Source organism: Rhipicephalus microplus, chromosome 5 (genome assembly GCF_043290135.1).
Source record: "Rhipicephalus microplus isolate Deutch F79 chromosome 5, USDA_Rmic, whole genome shotgun sequence".
NCBI classification, from domain to species: domain Eukaryota; kingdom Metazoa; phylum Arthropoda; class Arachnida; order Ixodida; family Ixodidae; genus Rhipicephalus; species Rhipicephalus microplus.
In genome coordinates, this window is record NC_134704.1 from 53,988,358 (window position 1) to 54,007,112 (window position 18,755).

The window sequence follows — 18,755 nt, forward strand, 5'->3', positions numbered from 1 at the left end:
GCACGCTTCCCCGCACGTTGCCGTTGGTAATTGACTTTCTGATTTTTTTTTCTGTTCATTTCTATACGCTCGCATTAGGAGGCGCAAGTAAGAAAGTGTTTCTAAGGTTGTGTGTAGGCGGCCGGTTGCTTGTGGCTGGCTGACTTGCCACTTTTGCTCGTATAATTCCAGCATTAGCTATACTGCACTTACTCCAAAAATTATACGTGCACTCGTTGTTACGAAGGTAATTATTGCTAACTAATTTCTCTCGATCTTACCGATTAAGCAATCCATCTATTCTGGTTAATTTTGCTATATTTATTTTTCTCCGATGAACATGGAAATTTTGTGCATTACAGCAGTTGTTTCTGCATCAGCGTGAATGGGAGAAAAAATAGAGGTGGGTGTGGATGAGAGTTTAGAGCGAGAGTTGGCCAGAGAGGCGTGAAAATCACGTTTTCTGTTTTTGTGTTTGTTAGCTCTTAAGGGCAGGCGAAGCAGGTGAAAACGGGGGGGTTGGGGGGGGGTGCCAGTATAGGTAAGAAATGCCCCCCAGTTGAACTACTCCGCTCCATCGCATTACACATGGTCGGCCTCCTTTCATGGGACGTGGCCCGATATTCCTTATCCGATTTTGCCGTCTGTACCTGCATGTACAGGTGTGCGGCGTCGCGGCGCCGTCGATTGGTGTAAGCGCACAACTTCGGAAACAGAAACCATGAAGTCGCGAGCATCGTGTATAAGCGTGAAAACAGTCCAAATCTTCGTTTGCAAATCCGCGCTTTACGGAAAGTCTGACGGCGGTCCTGCGCTTGAGATTGTGGCACTATCTCGTGTAGCGAGCATCTCGCGTGCCATCCCGGAGGAGATCGTTGTGGTGGGCGATGGGAGGCGCTCGTCGCTGTCCGCGGAAATGTTACGCGCCAGCGCGCCTGCGAGCGGCGTTGTTGCTTTGCGTGAAGGCGAGAATAAAAGTAATAAAATTAAAGTGCTCCTCGCGTCCTTGGCACCGTGAAAGCGCAAGGGAGGGGGAAGCGCTGTGAGCAATTGTTGACGGTGGCCCGGCCTTGATGTTTGATGGTGATGAGACGAGAAGGTGAGTGAGTGAAAAGTGGAGAAGCGTCTGCACCGTATAACGTTTACGTCACCACCCTCGCCTCATCTAAAGCCGCGTGCACGTGCTCTCGATTCGGCTGCGCGCTCCGCGTTGTCGCCGCTAATTGGGAGCGTACGGCACTGGTAAATTAGCCCGCGCCGCCCTTTATTGGCATTCAGGAATGCGCGCGCCTCGGCGTCTGACGTCCGCGGGTCTGAAAGGAATGTCTGGGGTGCCCAGGAATGCGGAGAGGACGAAAGCTACCCCCCTACAATTTACATGGTTTCTACGCTTCCGCCTAACCGTAATCAAATGGGCAGGGCGATATAATGCCTTCTTTGATGATTTTGCGCGAACGTGGATGTATGGCCGTAGACGCTCCGTTCCGCCTTTGTTGAAGCGTCGCTAGGTGGATGCGGTAGTTCGCATCTGACGGACAATGGGCAGGAACTTGCATACTGAAAGATTCTGTAGGTTGCCGTCGATTGCCATGCCACCTATGTATGTACGTTGCTGCCGCCGTGCGTTTGTGGCTCTTTCAAAGGCGACAGTTCGGATGAAACCGAAAAGCTCCTCGGTTGCTTTGGTGTACCACATTAGACACCTGGATGCATGCGATCCTTCTGCTGGCAGTGTCATTAAGTGCATCGTCCTGTCTTCACTTTCTTCATTCATGTCCTTCATAGTGCACTACAAGTTTCGCCATCAATCGCCATTAACCAGCCAATTTTTACATCTTTTCAAGTGTTGTTATTCATTCGTATCGATTGTCATCTCAGCATTCTGAAAGCCGTCTACTTGGTTAAGTAAAGCTATGTTGCAGCCTCTTGCACAAGCCCAGGTATGAACTCAAGAACCTCCATTTTTTTCGTTCTCTTTATCTTGCAGCCAACTCGCAACAGTTACTCTGCCAGTGAGGAAGGCCAGTCCCAGTCTTCAGACTACGAAGACCAGGAGGAGGCTGAAAAGGTAGACAATGCATCTAACAAACTTAACTTTGATGCATTGTAAATAATTATTTAGTTTGCTAAAGCCAAAAAAAAAATTCTGCTTTTCTGTCAAATGACGCTTGATAATTAACTGAAAGCCGGAGGATGGGCCATCATTGTGACCATCATAAGCAATGAAACAGGCTGATCACTTGACAGTAATGATGTGTGGCCTCTTGATGTTAAGAATACACTACAGTGCCCTCAATGTACACTCGTGGTGCCATTCGTATGCGGTTCCGATTGTTGCACAAAGTCCAGAAGGTCACTTAGTTGAGCAGGTACATAAGTATAGGCAAAAAAAAAGCACTTTCGTTTTAAAGCAATGGGAAGTTTCTATCTCAAAAGAAGAAACTACTGCAAAAAAAATTATGTATGGTTTGCAACTAAGGTAGTTCTCCATTACTTTCCCTGAAAGTGTTGTACCTGCTAAAGAAATACTTTTATATGCTGCCATATGTTTGTATTTAACACATTATTTTTCTTTTTCTTTATTTCAAATTTTTTGCAGCAGATGGGAGAAGCCCAGAAAACTCCGGACCAGCAGCTAAGGAACTCACTCGTAGGACGTGTCAGGCATCTTCACAAGGACGTCAAGAAAAAGATATCTCGTTTCAGAAACAGTCGCAGCTCTGTGGATGGAACGGTTCGTTACTTCACTAAATTCACTGATTTCATAAGGTCTGACACAGGAGCAAGTCTTCCCATAACCCCGTGCCTCACTGACTCTGAACATTTAAACATTTATCAAGATTTCGTACCAAGTAAATGTATGCACAACTGTTTAAACCAGCTAACAAGGTGTGCAGGCTTAGTGTTCCATGAAGGTATATTTCGTATAACTATCAGTCAAGTCAAATTGCCTGCTCGATGGCTTAGAATTCGGCACAATATGGCTCATAGTGTCATTGTAGAGTGCAGCCATTGTGGAGTGCGTGGAACAGTGACATAAAATACAGTACATTTTTGGTAAATGGAATCAAGAAGGACCAGAAAAAAACAATGTTCCATTTTACTAGAGTTTTATTCACTACGAGATCAAGCAAGGGTGTCAAATACAACTATAAAACCAGCTATATTATTGGCAGTTATTCCATTTAAGCAGCAGTTTCGTTTGACAGATTTTCATTTCCTGGGAGTCCACTACATTTTAATTTAAAAAAAATAAAGATATCGATGCTCTGACTTCGTACAGGTCCAACAAGAAATCGACCACATTCCCTTTGAAAGAAAGCGAACTTGTTTCAGTTGGGTATAAGAAGGCACAGTCTGTTCATCCTTCCCTTATGTCCAGTGGTCATACCTGGGACTTCGTTCAGTGAAGTCTCTTGACTCTGCTGTATAGAATATACATCACACGTAATATCCAGTGATGCAAAGACTGTTCTTGTTCTTCAGATGGAAGACAAAGACCTTCCTGATGAAATCCTCCAACCAGGAAGCTCCGTGGAAAGCATTCCCAGTGGATCAGTGGGCTCCCGATCAAGTACGTCCCCTGAATCTATGCTTCTCATTAAATTGGACTTCTCTAAACTGTTGCCCTCTGCTATTGGCGAATCGCTGCGGCATTTTTTTCTTTATTTCAAAGGACACGCAGAATTTCTTTCTCTTTGTAAATGCTAAATTGTTGGGCTGATTGGTTCAGCATCTTGTAAAGGGTAACAGGAAAGTGACTCTGAAGGCAACGCACAGGAGAAGAAAATGTTGCTTTGGTGTCCTTTGTACCTTTTTTTGAAAGGGGCTCCGGCAAAAAGCATAATTCTTTTGTGGAGCTGAGTTACTTGAAAAGGTGGACATGGCATGAGAAATAGATATGCATAATAAAAAAAATTAACAGTACTAAACTAATTCATTTTGCACAAATTGCTTTAGGACACTCTGCGATTAGCAAACTGCCTGTGAGTTCACAAGATAGATGCAAATAAGCTGACAGCATGACACCTATTTGGAGAAATGGGTTCGCACTTAATGTGATGCATGTTCGTGTTCTAGGTAGTTTTGTGCTCGAGTGTATGAAACGATGCAAAGCAAAGTGATGGAAAGTCGCTGAGAGAAGCTTTCATCCAGTAGCAGACATAATGTGGTCACACAGTGAGAACGCTTGGTGTTTTGTAGTGCATAACTCGCAAATTGAAGCACGAAAATATCAGGCTTACTAATACACGTGTTCTCGTTTCCAGCATGTACAGTTCGTGCCGTATCTGCGGAATTTTGACTCAAACGCTCGCATTAGTGCCATTATTGGTTTTAGCAGCCAGGCTTGCAGCGACATGACATGTTTATAATGAGCAATAGCTCATAGCAGTCCTTTTGTGCAACATCAATAAAGAAATAATAGAATTAAATAAAGTGCTGTCTCATTTCAGGTTGTGAGTACTGTTGATAAAACATCTTTTTTTCTTGTTTTATCACAGGCATACAGGCACACACTCCCACCAGCAGCAATAGGAGCTCATCTTCTATTGGTGAAGAAGAGTGCAACCCTCAATGTTTTGGCCCTTTTGTCGGTCGGGCACGCGCGCTTGTCGACTGTGTGCCTTCTCCATACGACAAGGATGGCCTGGCTTTCAAGGTTCGCAGAATCCCTTGTTTTCATCGTGGTAGGCAATCAGTATGAGGATGCTTGAGGCACACTATCATCACCGCCATACTCTCCCACTAGCAATAACACTTTGTCATTAGAAAATTGTAACTGCAGAACTTCCAGTTGCGAACTGGCACCTATTGCAATGGCTTGTTTCACAGCTTTTAGTGTCTGCTGTCCACCCATATAATAAAGTGGGGGCTATCTAGTGTCATAATGTTAAATGGTTGGCAGTTCATCCTGTAGAGCATAAGATTAGTTGCTTTACAACGCACTTGCCGCACTCCGACTAGCATGACTACAGCTAGGATCATCAAATGCAGACACTAGCGCATTCACTGCCAATACCTACAGTTTCAAGAATGCTATTAATGCTCCAGCAGCTGTTGAAAATGGGGGCAAAGTCATTTCTATACTGTGGTAATGCTGTGAAAAACTTCTTTAAATGTTTCACCATTGCAAGAAATAACCCTCGTTCCTCACATTGATGTGCTGAACTTTTGCGGCATACCACAAAAACTCGCAACAAACAATGCATTGCAGGGCATGCATCACAAGGCAACTTGCAATAAGTAAATTCATTGTTAAGCGAGTTCAATTTAGTTTTGGTGAATCGATATTTGTGCTGAAGCATTCCAGATGACCATGTATGCACACAAACATTGTCGACTTCTCTTGAAGTAAAAGTGGTAGTCTGCTTCTGGTTTTCATAGTGAGTCTAAGCTCGTTCATTCTTTGCTGCAGAAAGGAGACATCATCGACATTTTGTCTAAGAACACGACAGGCACCTGGGTCGGTGTTGCTAACAAGAAGGTGGGCCACTTCAAGTTCATCAATGTAGAGGAAATCCCGACCGAAACGAAGCCCCGAAAACGAAGGTTCCCAAGCGTTCCGAAGCTGGAGCAGAGGCCCAAATCTCTGGAAGAGTTGCTTGGAATGTTTTCGCTACAGGTGAGTTGTCTGGCCAGGGTTTCGTACCAACCAAAGCAAAGTGTTGTAGCTTAAGCGCTATTGCCGCTTCTATAATAGCATAGGTTACACTGCTGATATTTTGCACGTTCTCAAACTTGGTGCCTGTAAGCACACACTGTATAACCATAAAATAAAATGCAGTGAAAAACTGAATTGAAATACTTTATAAATGCAATGTATTCCAAAACGACACCATAACAAGCAAGACAGGACAAAGAGCTTTGTCCTGTTTTCTTTCTTGTGGTGGTTTTTTGGGGTTATGAAAGCTCTATAGATTCACACCAACTAGTCCACCAATGCATTGTGTTGTACCGTACGCAGAATTATTCTTCAAACTGTATGGTTGCTAAGTTTTCCGTCATACATTCATCGTTAAAAAGCAATTTAATTTTTGAACTTCAAGCCAAGACCCACCAACATTTCAGGTGAACTGGGCAAAGAACCAGGCATTAAACAAATGTGACACAACACTCGCTGCGCTAACTGCCCTGTTTACTTTTTTTTTTCAGCTGTTCCACCAATCTGTTCATGAATAGCTCACCTAAAAATAAAAGCCCATGTCCATCATTTAAATGTCTGTGCGATGTCACATACATTAGTTCATGTCTTTTGTGTTTTGGCAACATTTTCCCAATAAAGCTTTATGAAACTTGCCATGCTAAGTATCTGACCCTATCAGAACAAATTGTAATCAATTCGCAGTTGCATTTTCCTTGCAGGTTCCATTAAGACCTAAGATTTAGTGGCAAGCTAGTGCTCTAACGTTGACATGGCATTGCAACCTGCGTTTTCTTTCCGTCCCTTTTCTGGCTTGCAAAGTGTCTGCTTCTGGCAAGAGTGGTGTTTTTCAGTACTGAGAAAGTTTAATTTCTTAATAACAAGGGAAACACATCATCTTCAGCAAACCTTTCTGCATGTATACTGCACTAGCGACGTGTTTTTAACATTTCAATCACTCTTGCTGGTCAAATTGGTGTAAGAAATGATGAAACCCCTGCTAAGTTTTTCGTTTGGTTAATCATTCATCACGTTGACATTTTTCAAATTGCTCTCTTACACAACAGTCGCTGTTTATTTTCCAGAATTATGTCAACGTGTTCATGCTGCACGGCTACCAAGATCTCGACACCTTCAAGGAAATCATGAAGGAAGACCTGGAGAGCCTGGGAATCAATAACGAAGACCACCAGATGCAGATCCTCAGGGCCGCTGAGGCGCTTCTCGAACACGATGGTAAGCTTACAGAGACATGGGTTCGCTTGTTAGAAACTGCTCATTTCATAAACAAAGCTTGTGCAGTGTGGTGTGGGAGATGGTGACAGCATGTGCACACTATGTCGTGCTCTCACTCATTGCTTTAGGCTCAGTTCTCAAATTCTGCAGGATCTGTTTCCAACCTTATATTTGTAGTCATCATTACAAGCAAGTATAAAGCACTATCACCAGGCTTCAATAAAAACTAACTGCAGAAGCCCTTCCAGTCGGTTACGTACATGTCTCCCAACCACAACCTCACAGGAACTGACCAGCAGCGGGAAGGCATAGACTTGGGCCGGGATCGCTTTGCTGTTATATTATGGAGGCTGCTTTGCCATGCTTGCCGTTGCGCTCGTTCTTATGTCGCACAATTCATAGCGAGGGTCTCATTCAAGCAGACCCGATGCCTTCAGGTAGCAGTACGCGAGAGATTATTGGTCAGCTGCCAGCTGACAAAAAAGAAAATGTGCTCCACACTCACCGTCATGGCTACGAGTAGCGCTGCCTAACACACACACACGCACACGAATGCATGTTATGTCTGTTTAACACTCCGAGGTTTTCTTGCGCATAAATACTCGATAAAGTGAATGGGAGGATGACTGTGGCCGCTGCATGTATTGGTAGAGCATTGGCCCCACTATTTGAAGCTTGCAGGTTCGATCCTTTGTGGCGGCAAGTTGTCTTTTCTTACACTTTTCGAAAGTATGTTATTTAGCAAGTACCAACTAGGCCAACAAACAGTCTTGATATGGTATGCTATATTTGGTTGTTTTTGTCAATCCAAAAGAAACTGAACAGGCAACTTGTGTGCCTTCGAGATTGAGCCTCACGGTTATGACAGGAATTTAACTGTTTAAATCAAAGCATATTTGATATACTGGCTATCCATTTGCAGGAGATAGTTAATAGGTTATGTAATCTGGCAGATATCGAGTGCATTTCTTTCCATTCTGCACTTGAAGCTACATAATATATCAGGATGTATGATAATGTCGTCTGACAGAATAAGTAGCGACGCCACAGGGAGGGGTTAGCTTACTTCAGTGTGTTCTTGCAGTAGTAAGATTATTTGTTTATATTACTATCCTCGAACAGAAACACTTAACAAGAAAGTAAGGAAAGCAGGGTTGCAGTTATAGTGACAGGTCAAGAAAATTTGCCTCTGAAGCTGGCAAAGGCAAACTAACTAGACCTAAGTGGAATATGTCTAGCACCTTTCATTGTGTGGTGTGTTAAGCGGTCAAAGAAAATATACTGATTCTATTTTCAACCTCCTTAGCAAACAGTGATACCAGCACCACGCAGTTATTCATCATTGAGCTTAGTCGCAATCTGATTTACTTAGCTGCGACTGGACTTAATTGCTTTTACGTGAAGTATAACAATTGCAATACAATTGTAGCAAGTTACTGGTGGCTTAGTGAGTATAGATTTTTAGTGAAAATGTGCTTGATGTTCAAATGACCTCTAGTGCAGATGTCAGCCTATGGCCGCAATCAAGAGGCTTAATCATGATGCACAGATCAAGATTGATGGGATTTGCATGGTGTTAAAACCAAAGTAAAATATTTGCACCGAATCTGCATCTTTCACTGCAAATGTCATCGAAAGACGATAGTCTTGCGCGTGGAGAGAGTGAACAAAACATTTACTTTGTGTTCGGCGCGAAAAAATCGGTGAATTGCATTCTGGAAGCGCTGTGTTAGATAGTCTCGATCCGTACAGCGAAGGCGAACGAGTGTATCGAGGCACGTTAGACACGAGTGCCATATAGCACTTATCTTCGAAAATGAAGGAAGGTGTATGCGCCCGCAGAGAAAGATGCGCGCCTGTCTCGGAGGCGATAAGGTGTAGAACGCAAAGCCATGGGCAGGTGCCACCACCATGTCGTCTTAGCAAAGCGTTGGAAACGCCTGTTTGAGCATCGCATTGCACTGTCAGCGCAGCGTGATAAACCCTACGGTCCTTAGAATTACTTGTGTGTGCCTTCTCTAGTATAAAGGCACACATACAAAACATTGTGTTGTTATGATGAGACGGTCTTTTTATTTATGTTTTTTACTTAAGCTCGTCGAAGTCTTTGGCGTTTTTTCCCTTCCTCATCTTCTTTCCTCTTTCTCCCCTCTAATCTTTGTTTCCTCTGTTTCTTCCCTCCTCCCGAAAGAGCGAGCAGGCATTGTGTCCCTCCAGGTGGCAGTTGCTAGCTTGCTCTCTCCCTCTTTCCTCTGTGTCCTTGTGTATCTGTGTATGCAAATCAAATATTAATAAATAATAATAATATGCATAATAATTGCTTTTTAGTTTACAATCGCACAAGTATGAACGCAGAAGCTTGAGCAATATTGGTGGGTGCTGCGGATGGGGTTGGCCGTTCGAGGTATCGTTTAGTGCCTTTAAAGGGATTGTTACCGCAGACAAACAGACAAATGTACAGACAGAAAGAAAGACGGACAAATCAAAATTTTGGCGTCGAAGGTCCCCAAGAAACACTATCGTCTTTAAAATTTTCTCTGCCATGCTTGTATAAGGTAAAAACAGGAAATATGTACATTTCTTATGAGAAGCTGTTGCATAAACTAATAGTACTGCTTGTATGGCAAATTACAGGTGAAATACTTGGCGAATACCTGGAGGCACCTGTGAGCCCTGAACTTCCACCTCTCAAGGAAGGGGACAGCGACGTAACTCTCGACGGTGTTATCAACGATCTCGACAGTGCGCCAAGTGCATTCCAGAATGACCGAAAGGCATTTGCGGTGACCGGCGACGGCGACTCTTTGCTAAACAATGGTAGCAATCTTTTGCGTTTCCCAATGAACATCCCCGTGCCTGAACCGGATAGCCCACCAGCCTTCTCGACGAGGTGTGACGACTCCAAAGAGAGGGCGTTCAATGGCACCAACACTCCCCCTCTTCCGTCGTCGATAGTCAGTGCAGCCGTTGAACGGTTTGAGCTGCGTCGAGCTTCGGCGGAGTGCATCCGAAACCACATTCCAAAGAGCCTGCAGAACGTATTCCGCAAGCTGAGCGGCAATGGAGGTGACGACGATGGCCGTTCTGCATCCTTCGACGAAGAGGCACTGGCTGAGTCACCCGCCAAGACGTCGTACGGCTCGAGCTTCGCTCGGAAAGTGAAAGCATCGGCCTTTCTTCGGAGGGACTCTCACGACCCCCGTAAGGCCAGCGATAGGAAGGCTAGCCTGCACAATGCGGAGGAGACTGCTGCAGCGGCGGCACTCTCCCTGCACATGTGCATCGAACACAAGCTCGCTGCCGAGGGTATTGACCTTTGCCAGGAGCCTTACACAGACAAGGTGAGATCCCTAAACTTGGTTTTTCTTGTAACGTAGACTTGGGCAGCAGGGAATGAATGCTGGACTGCCACACTATGAGTGCAAGACTTCTTGAATTTCATACATACTTGGCAACAACGTTTGGAATCGGTGCAGGTGCCACCGCCCAAGAATATTGCTAATCCTGCACTTCTGCACACCAAAAGATGGCTTCCTAGAGTTGTCAGCATCGAGAATAGTGGCCCCTATTTTACCATCGTGCAAATGAGCAATTGGCTCTTGAACTTGAAAAAAAATTTATTTTTTTCGCTTGAACCACAGGTTTTTGTTTGCCACATCATTCTGAGATGGTTATGGACTACTTGGTAAAAATGGTGTCGACTTGATGGCTTGTGTCAAAGTGTGCTGCTTACAAGATCAACATACTTAGACTCTCATAATTCGAACGCATCAGAGACACAGTCAATGAAACACAGAAACTCATTCTTGCATTCTGTTTTAATTCTACATAAGCACCAGTACATAAAACAATTTGTAAATGATCGTGGTCCATATCACTCTCCGTCAGATGCTTGGCATGACCCCTAACAGAAAACCTCTCACAAAGGTATTGCGACCCTTGTATGTGTTACATTGACCATAATAAGCTAAACCACTAACCACTAGCACTGGGAACTGTGTTATGAAAGCAGTTTTAGTGCGCATGTGTTTAAGTACAGAGAGTCTGTCGGCGCTTGGTTGCAGACACACTGGCAGCGCCATAAGCAGGGCTTTCTGAGCATGTGAAACAGAAGGATACACTACAACCTAATGCACTTAACTTAGAGTAAGCTTCTTGGTACAAACTAGAGTGGAACTTCAATTATACGTCCCCCGTTTTCACAACAACCTGCATTTTACGACGGATGGGTTGAGTTACGACAAAATCCTCACAGAAATAATGTATTATAAACCTTGGTTATACTACACAGTTTTACACTGACCCTGCGTCTTGCCATGACTTTCATATTTCATCCAAGAGTAAAAAAACGCCTTTCCTTGGATCAAACGTTGACCAAATATTCACGAGTGCACAACTTGAGCTTGCGTTCTCCGAGGTTGACGATTGGAAAAGTAGAAAGTGGGACAGAATGTCTTCTTTGAAGGGGAAACTGATTCTCCTGGAAGTTCATGTGCTTCTACATACACCTCGATCACATGCGCATGTGTCCTGGGACGTTACCTAGTCAAGCGTTCAGCCGGCGGAAAAGCTGATATTTCCTCGTTTTACCGTTTTCGTGGCTTCGTGGAAACTTTTCCTGGTCGACACATAGCTTGCGTCACTGGCTTGCGCACGCGTATAGGCGTGACGCAGCCGTCTCCACTATGCAAAATTACTTTTCACTTAACGTCAACGTTCATTACAACTGCGGGAGACCACTAGTTGCACTTTTCAAAGCAACAAATTACAACTCGCACAGCTCAGTCGCGCACGAAGGTAGGTTGTGTAACGAAGGCATTCTACACGAACTTATGGTTCGTCGCCATTATATGACAGCGATGACGTTGTGTGCAACTCTTCTGACGGGAGGTTGGTGGCAATCCGGTTTCGTTCTCAGGCGCAGGCAACTTTTGGACTCTATTTATAATCAGTGGAAAGATATGCATTGGATTAGATTTCTTATTTATTGAGAGTAAACATTTACTCGCACCTCCTTCAATTAAATAATGCTGCCATTAGCTGCCACTGGCAAGAATCATTTAATCTACCTTTCTTGCAGAGGCACAAGGTCGTGTCGTGGGTTTCTTCAGGCAGTCTGTCTTTTGTGCAAGGCTAAGTGTCCTTGCCTATAATCTTAGTTTTCCCATTATACGACGGTTTTGCATGGTCCCCTGAAAGTCGTATAATCGAAGTTCCACTGTATGTGTAATGAAAAACCTTTGCATTTAGTTCTATAAAAAGTGCTGTTGTAAACTACCAGATCAAGGGATGTGCACGCAAATGTTAGCTGCACTAGAGTCAGTCCTGTGTAGACTGCCTGTTAAGTGAAAGCATTAAGGCAATCGCACCCTGATTAAGGCTTGTTGTGTTCCCATGTGATGAACAGACTGGCTTTTGTGGCATACCACCAGCCTTGGTTCAGCGGTATTCTGAAGAACTGCAAAGGGACATAGCAGAAACTGCGGAAGCCCTGGACCAGATTCGCATCACGGAATTGGACCGCATTGGCAAACAAGGGGTGAGTGTTCTTTGTGTTTGCCATGAAGCAACAGAACAAAAAATGCGTATGGAATGATAGATGTCTGCGTAAACTGAAATCGCAACATGAATGCTGTGTCAACAGTAACATGCTGTGTTGCATGTGAATGCTGTGGCATTAACAATCCCCATTCATAACAAGCTCGAATATGCTTCAGACAACCACCAATGAGTGGTAGAGCATAAGGTGGCTACCATATCTCTCTCCTTGAATATGACAGGCGACCACGACTCACATACTGGCTGATTCAGTTGAGTACAAAATGAAATGCATGGAACTTTAGCCCCGTTTTCCCCTTCTTATAATCCAAGTAATACAGGAACCTTAGAAAAAATAGCTTTTAATTTTTAAACTTTCTTTTTATCAGTTAAAAATGTACTATCAGTGTCAAATGAATTGCAAACAGTAGCAAGCATTAGTAATTATATATGTTCATACTGTGTAGTCATCACTCCTGACTGGCGTACACATGCGGGTTAACAGCATTGTGCCATTCCCGTATAGTGAGATTTTTCTTCAGGTTGTTAATAACAATGGCCAGCTAGGGCGACTTCTTGTCATTTCTATTTTATTTTAATATTTATTTGCTTCCTTTAATGTACTAAAGCAAAAACTGAATTGAAAACATCGTACTATTGTGGGATAGTGCAGTATTGTAGGCTCGTGCGAATACTGAATATTAGGTTCCAAGCGGATAGTGAGTTTGGTCGAATAATTTCGAATCGAATTCGAACAATATACATCACATATTCCAAAGAAAATGGGCACATTTTTCAAGACCTGCACAATACTTTATTTTTTAATTGAAACAAGGTCTGTGCAAATGCCATTCTTTTTGATTCAGAAGAAGTGGTAACAACTTGTAGTAGTAGCAGGATTTTACTTTCCGTGGAATGCAAGTGACAACACGTAAAAGACGTTATGTTTTAATATTTACTATATTTAGAGCATATAAGCCAGTTTGACAAGCTTTTAAGATTAAAAAATGATGAATTGTTGCGAAGGCAATATGTTCATTTAATCTTGAAGTGAGGCTTCACAACAGTGTGGATTTCCCTGAGCTGGTGTTTTCATGGCTTAGCACTCCGTACTGTAGTGAAACCACTTTTACAGGAAGTTGCGAGCAAACTAACACACATTTAGATAAATGCTTTAACCGTTTAGCCCCTCTATACTGCTGTGAAACCACATGTACAGGAGTTCTATGAGGACCAACAGATATCTTATTGTAAGATATTCAGCTCAACCTCGACTTTCGCAAACACTCACGCAATCACTCACACAACCACCCGAGTAACACACACAGCATACAGCGCTCGTTTTTTAATCAAATTCTGCCTCTTAAAAAATGACACCACTCTATTCAATCTTCTGCTACAGCTACTATCTGGAACTTGGGCTGTACATTTGGTGATGCAGTCCATACCGTCTAGAGGCATCTTTCTCGATCCTGGTTGGCCTTGGCTGAGAGATCCCTGTTCAGGCCAACCAGGTCATGGGCGGAAACCCTTGGTGTACAACGCATACTTTGGTCCCTTTCGTAGCAGCTTTTCAATGTCTTCAGGCAGCACTGCACCCCTGAGAACAACAATGTCCTGACTTCTTTCCATTTTTCATTTTCCTTGAAGCCTTAGTAGTGGGGTCAGCTCGCTCCTCCACCTTGATTCAGTTAACTGAGTTACAAGAGGCTTGATTTTTCAGAGTTTAAAAGTGGCAATTTGTTCCGGGTATTCACAGTGATGGATGAAACGTAGCCAGTCATAAAACAGCCTTACTTGGCACCACAATTCTGCTTTAAGAATTTTCAGCACTTTTTTGACGTGTCCCCAAGAAGGTTTCACACACCCAAACAAGGCACTTACTTCTTCTGGAGTGATAGCTTTCCCGAAGCAAAATGCGTAAGTCCTTGCTCTGCAGGTGGCTTCAGTGATGTAACACACAAGTAGGTCAATCCTCACAGAAACATTCGGAAAATAAAAAGAGGGGCCCATTGTACTAGAAATATAGCTCAATAGAACTTGTTTTTGGGCTAGTTGGTTATTCGTCATATTGCAAGATATTCAGCGCAACCTCGACTTTTGCAAACACTCACACAACCACCCGAGTAGCACACACCGAGGGTTTCCGCCCACGACCTGGTCTGCCTGAACAGGGATCTCTCAGCCAAGGCCAACCAGGATCGAGAAAGGTGCCTGCTAGACGGTATGGACTGCGTCACCAAATGTACTGCCCAAGTTCCGGATAGTAGCTGTAGCAGAAGATTGAATAGGGTGGTGTCATTTATTAAGAGAAGCGCTCTATGCTGTGTGTGTTACTCGGGTGGTTGTATGAGTGATTGTGTGAGTGTTTGCGAAAGTCGAGATTGGGCTGAATATCTTACAATATGACGGATAACCAACTAGCCCAAAAACAAGTTTTATTAACAGATATGTATTCATTCGAAATTTTCATTTGAAATTCGAATCGAAGTTAATTTGAACACAGTAATATTCGTTCAAATATTTTAAGTTTTCGAATATATGCACAAGTCTACAGTGCTGCCAAACAGAATGTGTGCGCCTGTCGGTGATCATGACTGCTCGGAGCCCCCTAAACTATGGCATTGCTGATGTTTGCCCCAGTTCGCATTTACTTTGACACCGCTGGCATTGTTTCATTGGAATGTCTGTAGTGCCCAATGAAATACTGCATTCTCTGTGGCAGGTTCCCAATGACTTCCTGGCCGACTCTTGCCACGGCAGCAGCGTTGATGCCGACTACTCCGGTGGCCTTCGGCCCTGGCTGGTCTCGCTCGGCCTGCCCATGTATGAGCCGCTGTTCCTCGAGGCTCGACTCTGCGACCTGGCTCGCATTGCCCAGCTGCAAGAGCAGGACCTGCGCGCATTGGGCATCTCGAACGTGCGGCACGTCCGGCACTTGGCAGCCGCCATTGGCGCGCTTCAAATGGAGCAAAGCCGTTATGGCCTGGAGCTGCGATGACAGATCCTGCACCGGTGGCATGCCACTCGCGAGCAAGTGGCGCGCACTTGCGAACGCCTGCTGTCGAGCGGGAGCGACACTAGGGCGCTGTGGCGGCGGGCCTCATCGCCATAGTAGGTGAAAAAGAGAGAGAGGGTGGCCGGTTCACTTTCTCTGTGTGTATGAGGGGGCTGGCGACTTCGTACTATGAGTGGAAAAAGATACATTTTTGGCCACCGTAGCTTGTGTTTACGAGGTGCCCGAAACGAGAGTGGTTGTAGGAGCTCATTAAGCCAGGCGAGTTGATACATTTGCATGACGAAACCAGTCAACTCTTTCCTGGACACTACATTTCACCAGCAAACCATCATTTTCTTTTTGTTGCGTTCTTCGTACTTGTGTGCTGGTTTGATCATGAAAGACTAGTATTCTGTACATGACTACAGTGCAAGGAGTCCCATCCTGATGAAAGGTTATTCCATTCGACAATGGTTTGCCATAGTCTTCAGCAGCATCTCGTTTCAGTTGCTGTAGACTCCTAGTGTGGCTACTCCTTTTTCCTGCTCAGCATGCAGTCTTCACTTGTGGAGTGCTGCATGATGTCAGAAGCCAGCTTCTTAATGGTGCTGGACATCAGCGAAGTGTCAAGTCCGCAAGTGCCGGAAAACATTATCGGGGTCTGGGTGTGCAATTGCTATTGATGAGTGCTTTGTATTTTCTTCATGGCAAAGCTGAGAGTTTAGTTCCTTTCTACTTTCTGACCATGGGCATAGGCCAATTAAAAACTGGTAATGCGCAGAGTGTCAGGAGTTTCACAAACTCCTGACACTCTGCGTTTTTATGTTCACAACGTAACATAAAACTCCCAGTATTTATGCTTCTAGTGTCAACTTTTCTGTTTCGGCAAGCGACGTACATTCGTGTGGCAAAATCGGGCACGAGACTGCAGAGCAAGTTGGTCCTGTTGGTTAGAATTCATTTCAAAGTATAAAATTGTTCAAAAACCAAACATGACCATTATGATGTATTTCTTGCTACCTGTTCATGCTTGGCTTTTGGCTGTTTTGTGGCATTTAACGAGTTGTGCGCGTCATTTTTTATATTGCTTGCTGATCACTGTGAGTGCCTGGTATGGCTCCATGTGCATTGTTCTTGTGTATGGCATTCTAAGTTGCACTTTCTTGGTAAAATGTTGCTTTCGGTGGCATGTGTAAGGAGCTTGCATTTTCACTCTGTGGCTCGCTGAAAAATTGCTGGAAACTTCTTGCGAGGCTAGAGTATCTTTTTCTTTCAATACCCATCACTCACAAAGTCACAGTCACTGAGCCAAAGGCCACGAAATCTTTTGTATTTTGGGAGGAAAATGCCTTCATTGCATGTTTCGCGATCGTACTTACATGCCATGCACTTCGTCAACAAGTACCGGCTGGTTCGGTGCCAGTTCTGGCTCGTGCAAAGTAACCACAGCATGACCTGTGCAAGCCCAGCCTTGCCTCTCCAACAAAAGCAAGGACTGCCGAGTACTCTTTTTGGAGGAAGAAGCCTGTGTGGTGTATAACATGATCACATGCAGACGCTTCCAGTCTCGTGAAATGATGGTGAAGTACAGAGCGCCATGAGCCACTTCTCATAGTGCAGGTGAACCTCATTGAGTCTTCGTTCCAGTACCTTTGTGTCTCACATGCAAATTCAATAGAAGTCAAACATCCTTGTGCTGTGGCTTTCCTCAATGCACCTGCAGTAGAGACAGGAAACCCATGTAAAGGAAAACATGCGATTAAGTTCCTTCTTATCCATATTGAAATACTGAGACTTGCTTTCTAGCTCCATTCTGCCTTCGAAGCCACCTCTCGGGCTTTGAATGGAAAGAGTGGTTCCTAGGAAAATGGGCCTTGTGCTGCAGTACGCAGATGTTTCTGCTGCACGTCTAAACCGTCATGCATTCAAATCAAGGACTTGTGCATTCGCAGAAAGCTGCCCTTTATGAGCACTTTTTTTGTATGCAGTGGTGCGTTTTTGTCACTAGCAAGGCGTGGCGTGTGCTTATACTAGCAGGCCCAGGCACCATGATCCAAGCTTGACAAAATATTGCGCCATGCTGCAGGAATGAAGTCGGAAAGCGGGAGGGGGCCACAGAATCGTACCGGTTGATGACTAGAGAGCACAGTCATTTATATTTCTGGCATCTCGAAAAGCAATACTCCTAGAAAGATTGTAACTGTACGCACGGTAGAGACAACTTTTTCACCCCGTTTGCCATTCGTTTTCATGCGGTGGTCAAAATGTGCCAGTCTCTCTGAAGTCGAGGCCTTTACCACCAGGATGAAACACAGTATGTTGTTTAGTGTAAAAGATGGCTGTATTTGAACTCTTGACACGCTCTGCTTCTGCGTTCCTAAGATTACCAAAGTGATAACAAAACTGTCTGCGAGGTTGAACCATTGCATGTTTGTTGCAAAAGACAGTGTTCTATAATAATGTTGTAAATAACAAAAAAATAATGATTGCATGCATGAAAGAAAGTGTGCACATGATGTATGTATGTCTGTACAATGGTGTATTTACATGTAACAGTTAAATGAATGCTCGCCCAAGGCATTGTTGCACAAGATTTTGCAAAAATGATCCAGGGTGTGTGCAAAACAATATGGGCCATCATAGCTACCAAACCATTCACCTAGGTGCAGCATTAAGCCTCCATTTTCGTTGTGTTGTCAACAGAGGCAATGGTTTTCTTTTTGGCTTCGAATCTTTAAGAGGCTTAAGATGAAGAAATTTTGGGCAGCACTAATGAGAAATGAAAAGGTGCGGCCACTGCTCCAGTGATGTTGACTTGGCGTTCGGAGTTTGCGAATCACTTCTTTAAAAAAAAATGCTGCTTTGATCACTCATAAATAACGAAAGTCCGTGAAGTGCTGCATTCCTCAGCCATCAGTAGTAGTTACTGCCTTGTGCATTTGTCTAGTCAAGCGTAAGGTGTACTTCTCACAATACTATAGTCCTGGTTCATGCCTGGTGCTTCCCATGTGCACTTTCGATATCAACGCAGAAATCCACTCACTTCCAACAGGGAAATGTAAATAGTGCTGTAAAGAAATCGAGTCACGTCTTTCTCTGTGCCCTGTACTTTACCGAGATGCCGACATAGCTGTTATTGTATGTACAGTAAAAGCTCCTGTGAATAAACTTATGTTTTTAAGTACATTACTGTGCATTGTGAATGAATCGGAATGCAGCTGCCGTTGAAGTTTTACTACGGGAGCTTCATATTCAGCAGGTGGTGATGAAGCTCAAAGGTGACAGCTCCATCAGCGATAGATTACTTCATTCGGTGGCTTATTATACACCATTTCGGCAGTAGCCAATCAACAGAAGGTTCAG

General features: G+C 44.1%; 1 protein-coding gene across 5 annotated transcripts in view; it reads left to right on the forward strand.

Moving 5' to 3' along the window:
- Positions 1 to 15,665, forward strand: part of LOC119174539 (SAM and SH3 domain-containing protein 1) — a 347,279-nt gene extending 331,614 nt beyond the window's left edge. For 4 of the 5 annotated variants that reach the window (XM_037425489.2, XM_075895481.1, XM_075895482.1 and 1 more), the window contains 9 exons: positions 1,967 to 2,047; positions 2,579 to 2,713; positions 3,466 to 3,553; positions 4,482 to 4,639; positions 5,396 to 5,602; positions 6,706 to 6,856; positions 9,491 to 10,197; positions 12,264 to 12,395; positions 15,120 to 15,665. In XM_037425489.2, the coding sequence (XP_037281386.2) occupies positions 1,967 to 2,047; positions 2,579 to 2,713; positions 3,466 to 3,553; positions 4,482 to 4,639; positions 5,396 to 5,602; positions 6,706 to 6,856; positions 9,491 to 10,197; positions 12,264 to 12,395; positions 15,120 to 15,395 (1,935 nt within the window). In that variant the 3' untranslated portion in view covers positions 15,396 to 15,665. The remainder of the gene's footprint in view (positions 1 to 1,966; positions 2,048 to 2,578; positions 2,714 to 3,465; positions 3,554 to 4,481; positions 4,640 to 5,395; positions 5,603 to 6,705; positions 6,857 to 9,490; positions 10,198 to 12,263; positions 12,396 to 15,119) is intronic. The other variant, XM_075895480.1, reaches the window with a different exon arrangement.
- The last annotated feature ends 3,090 nt before the right edge of the window (positions 15,666 to 18,755 follow it).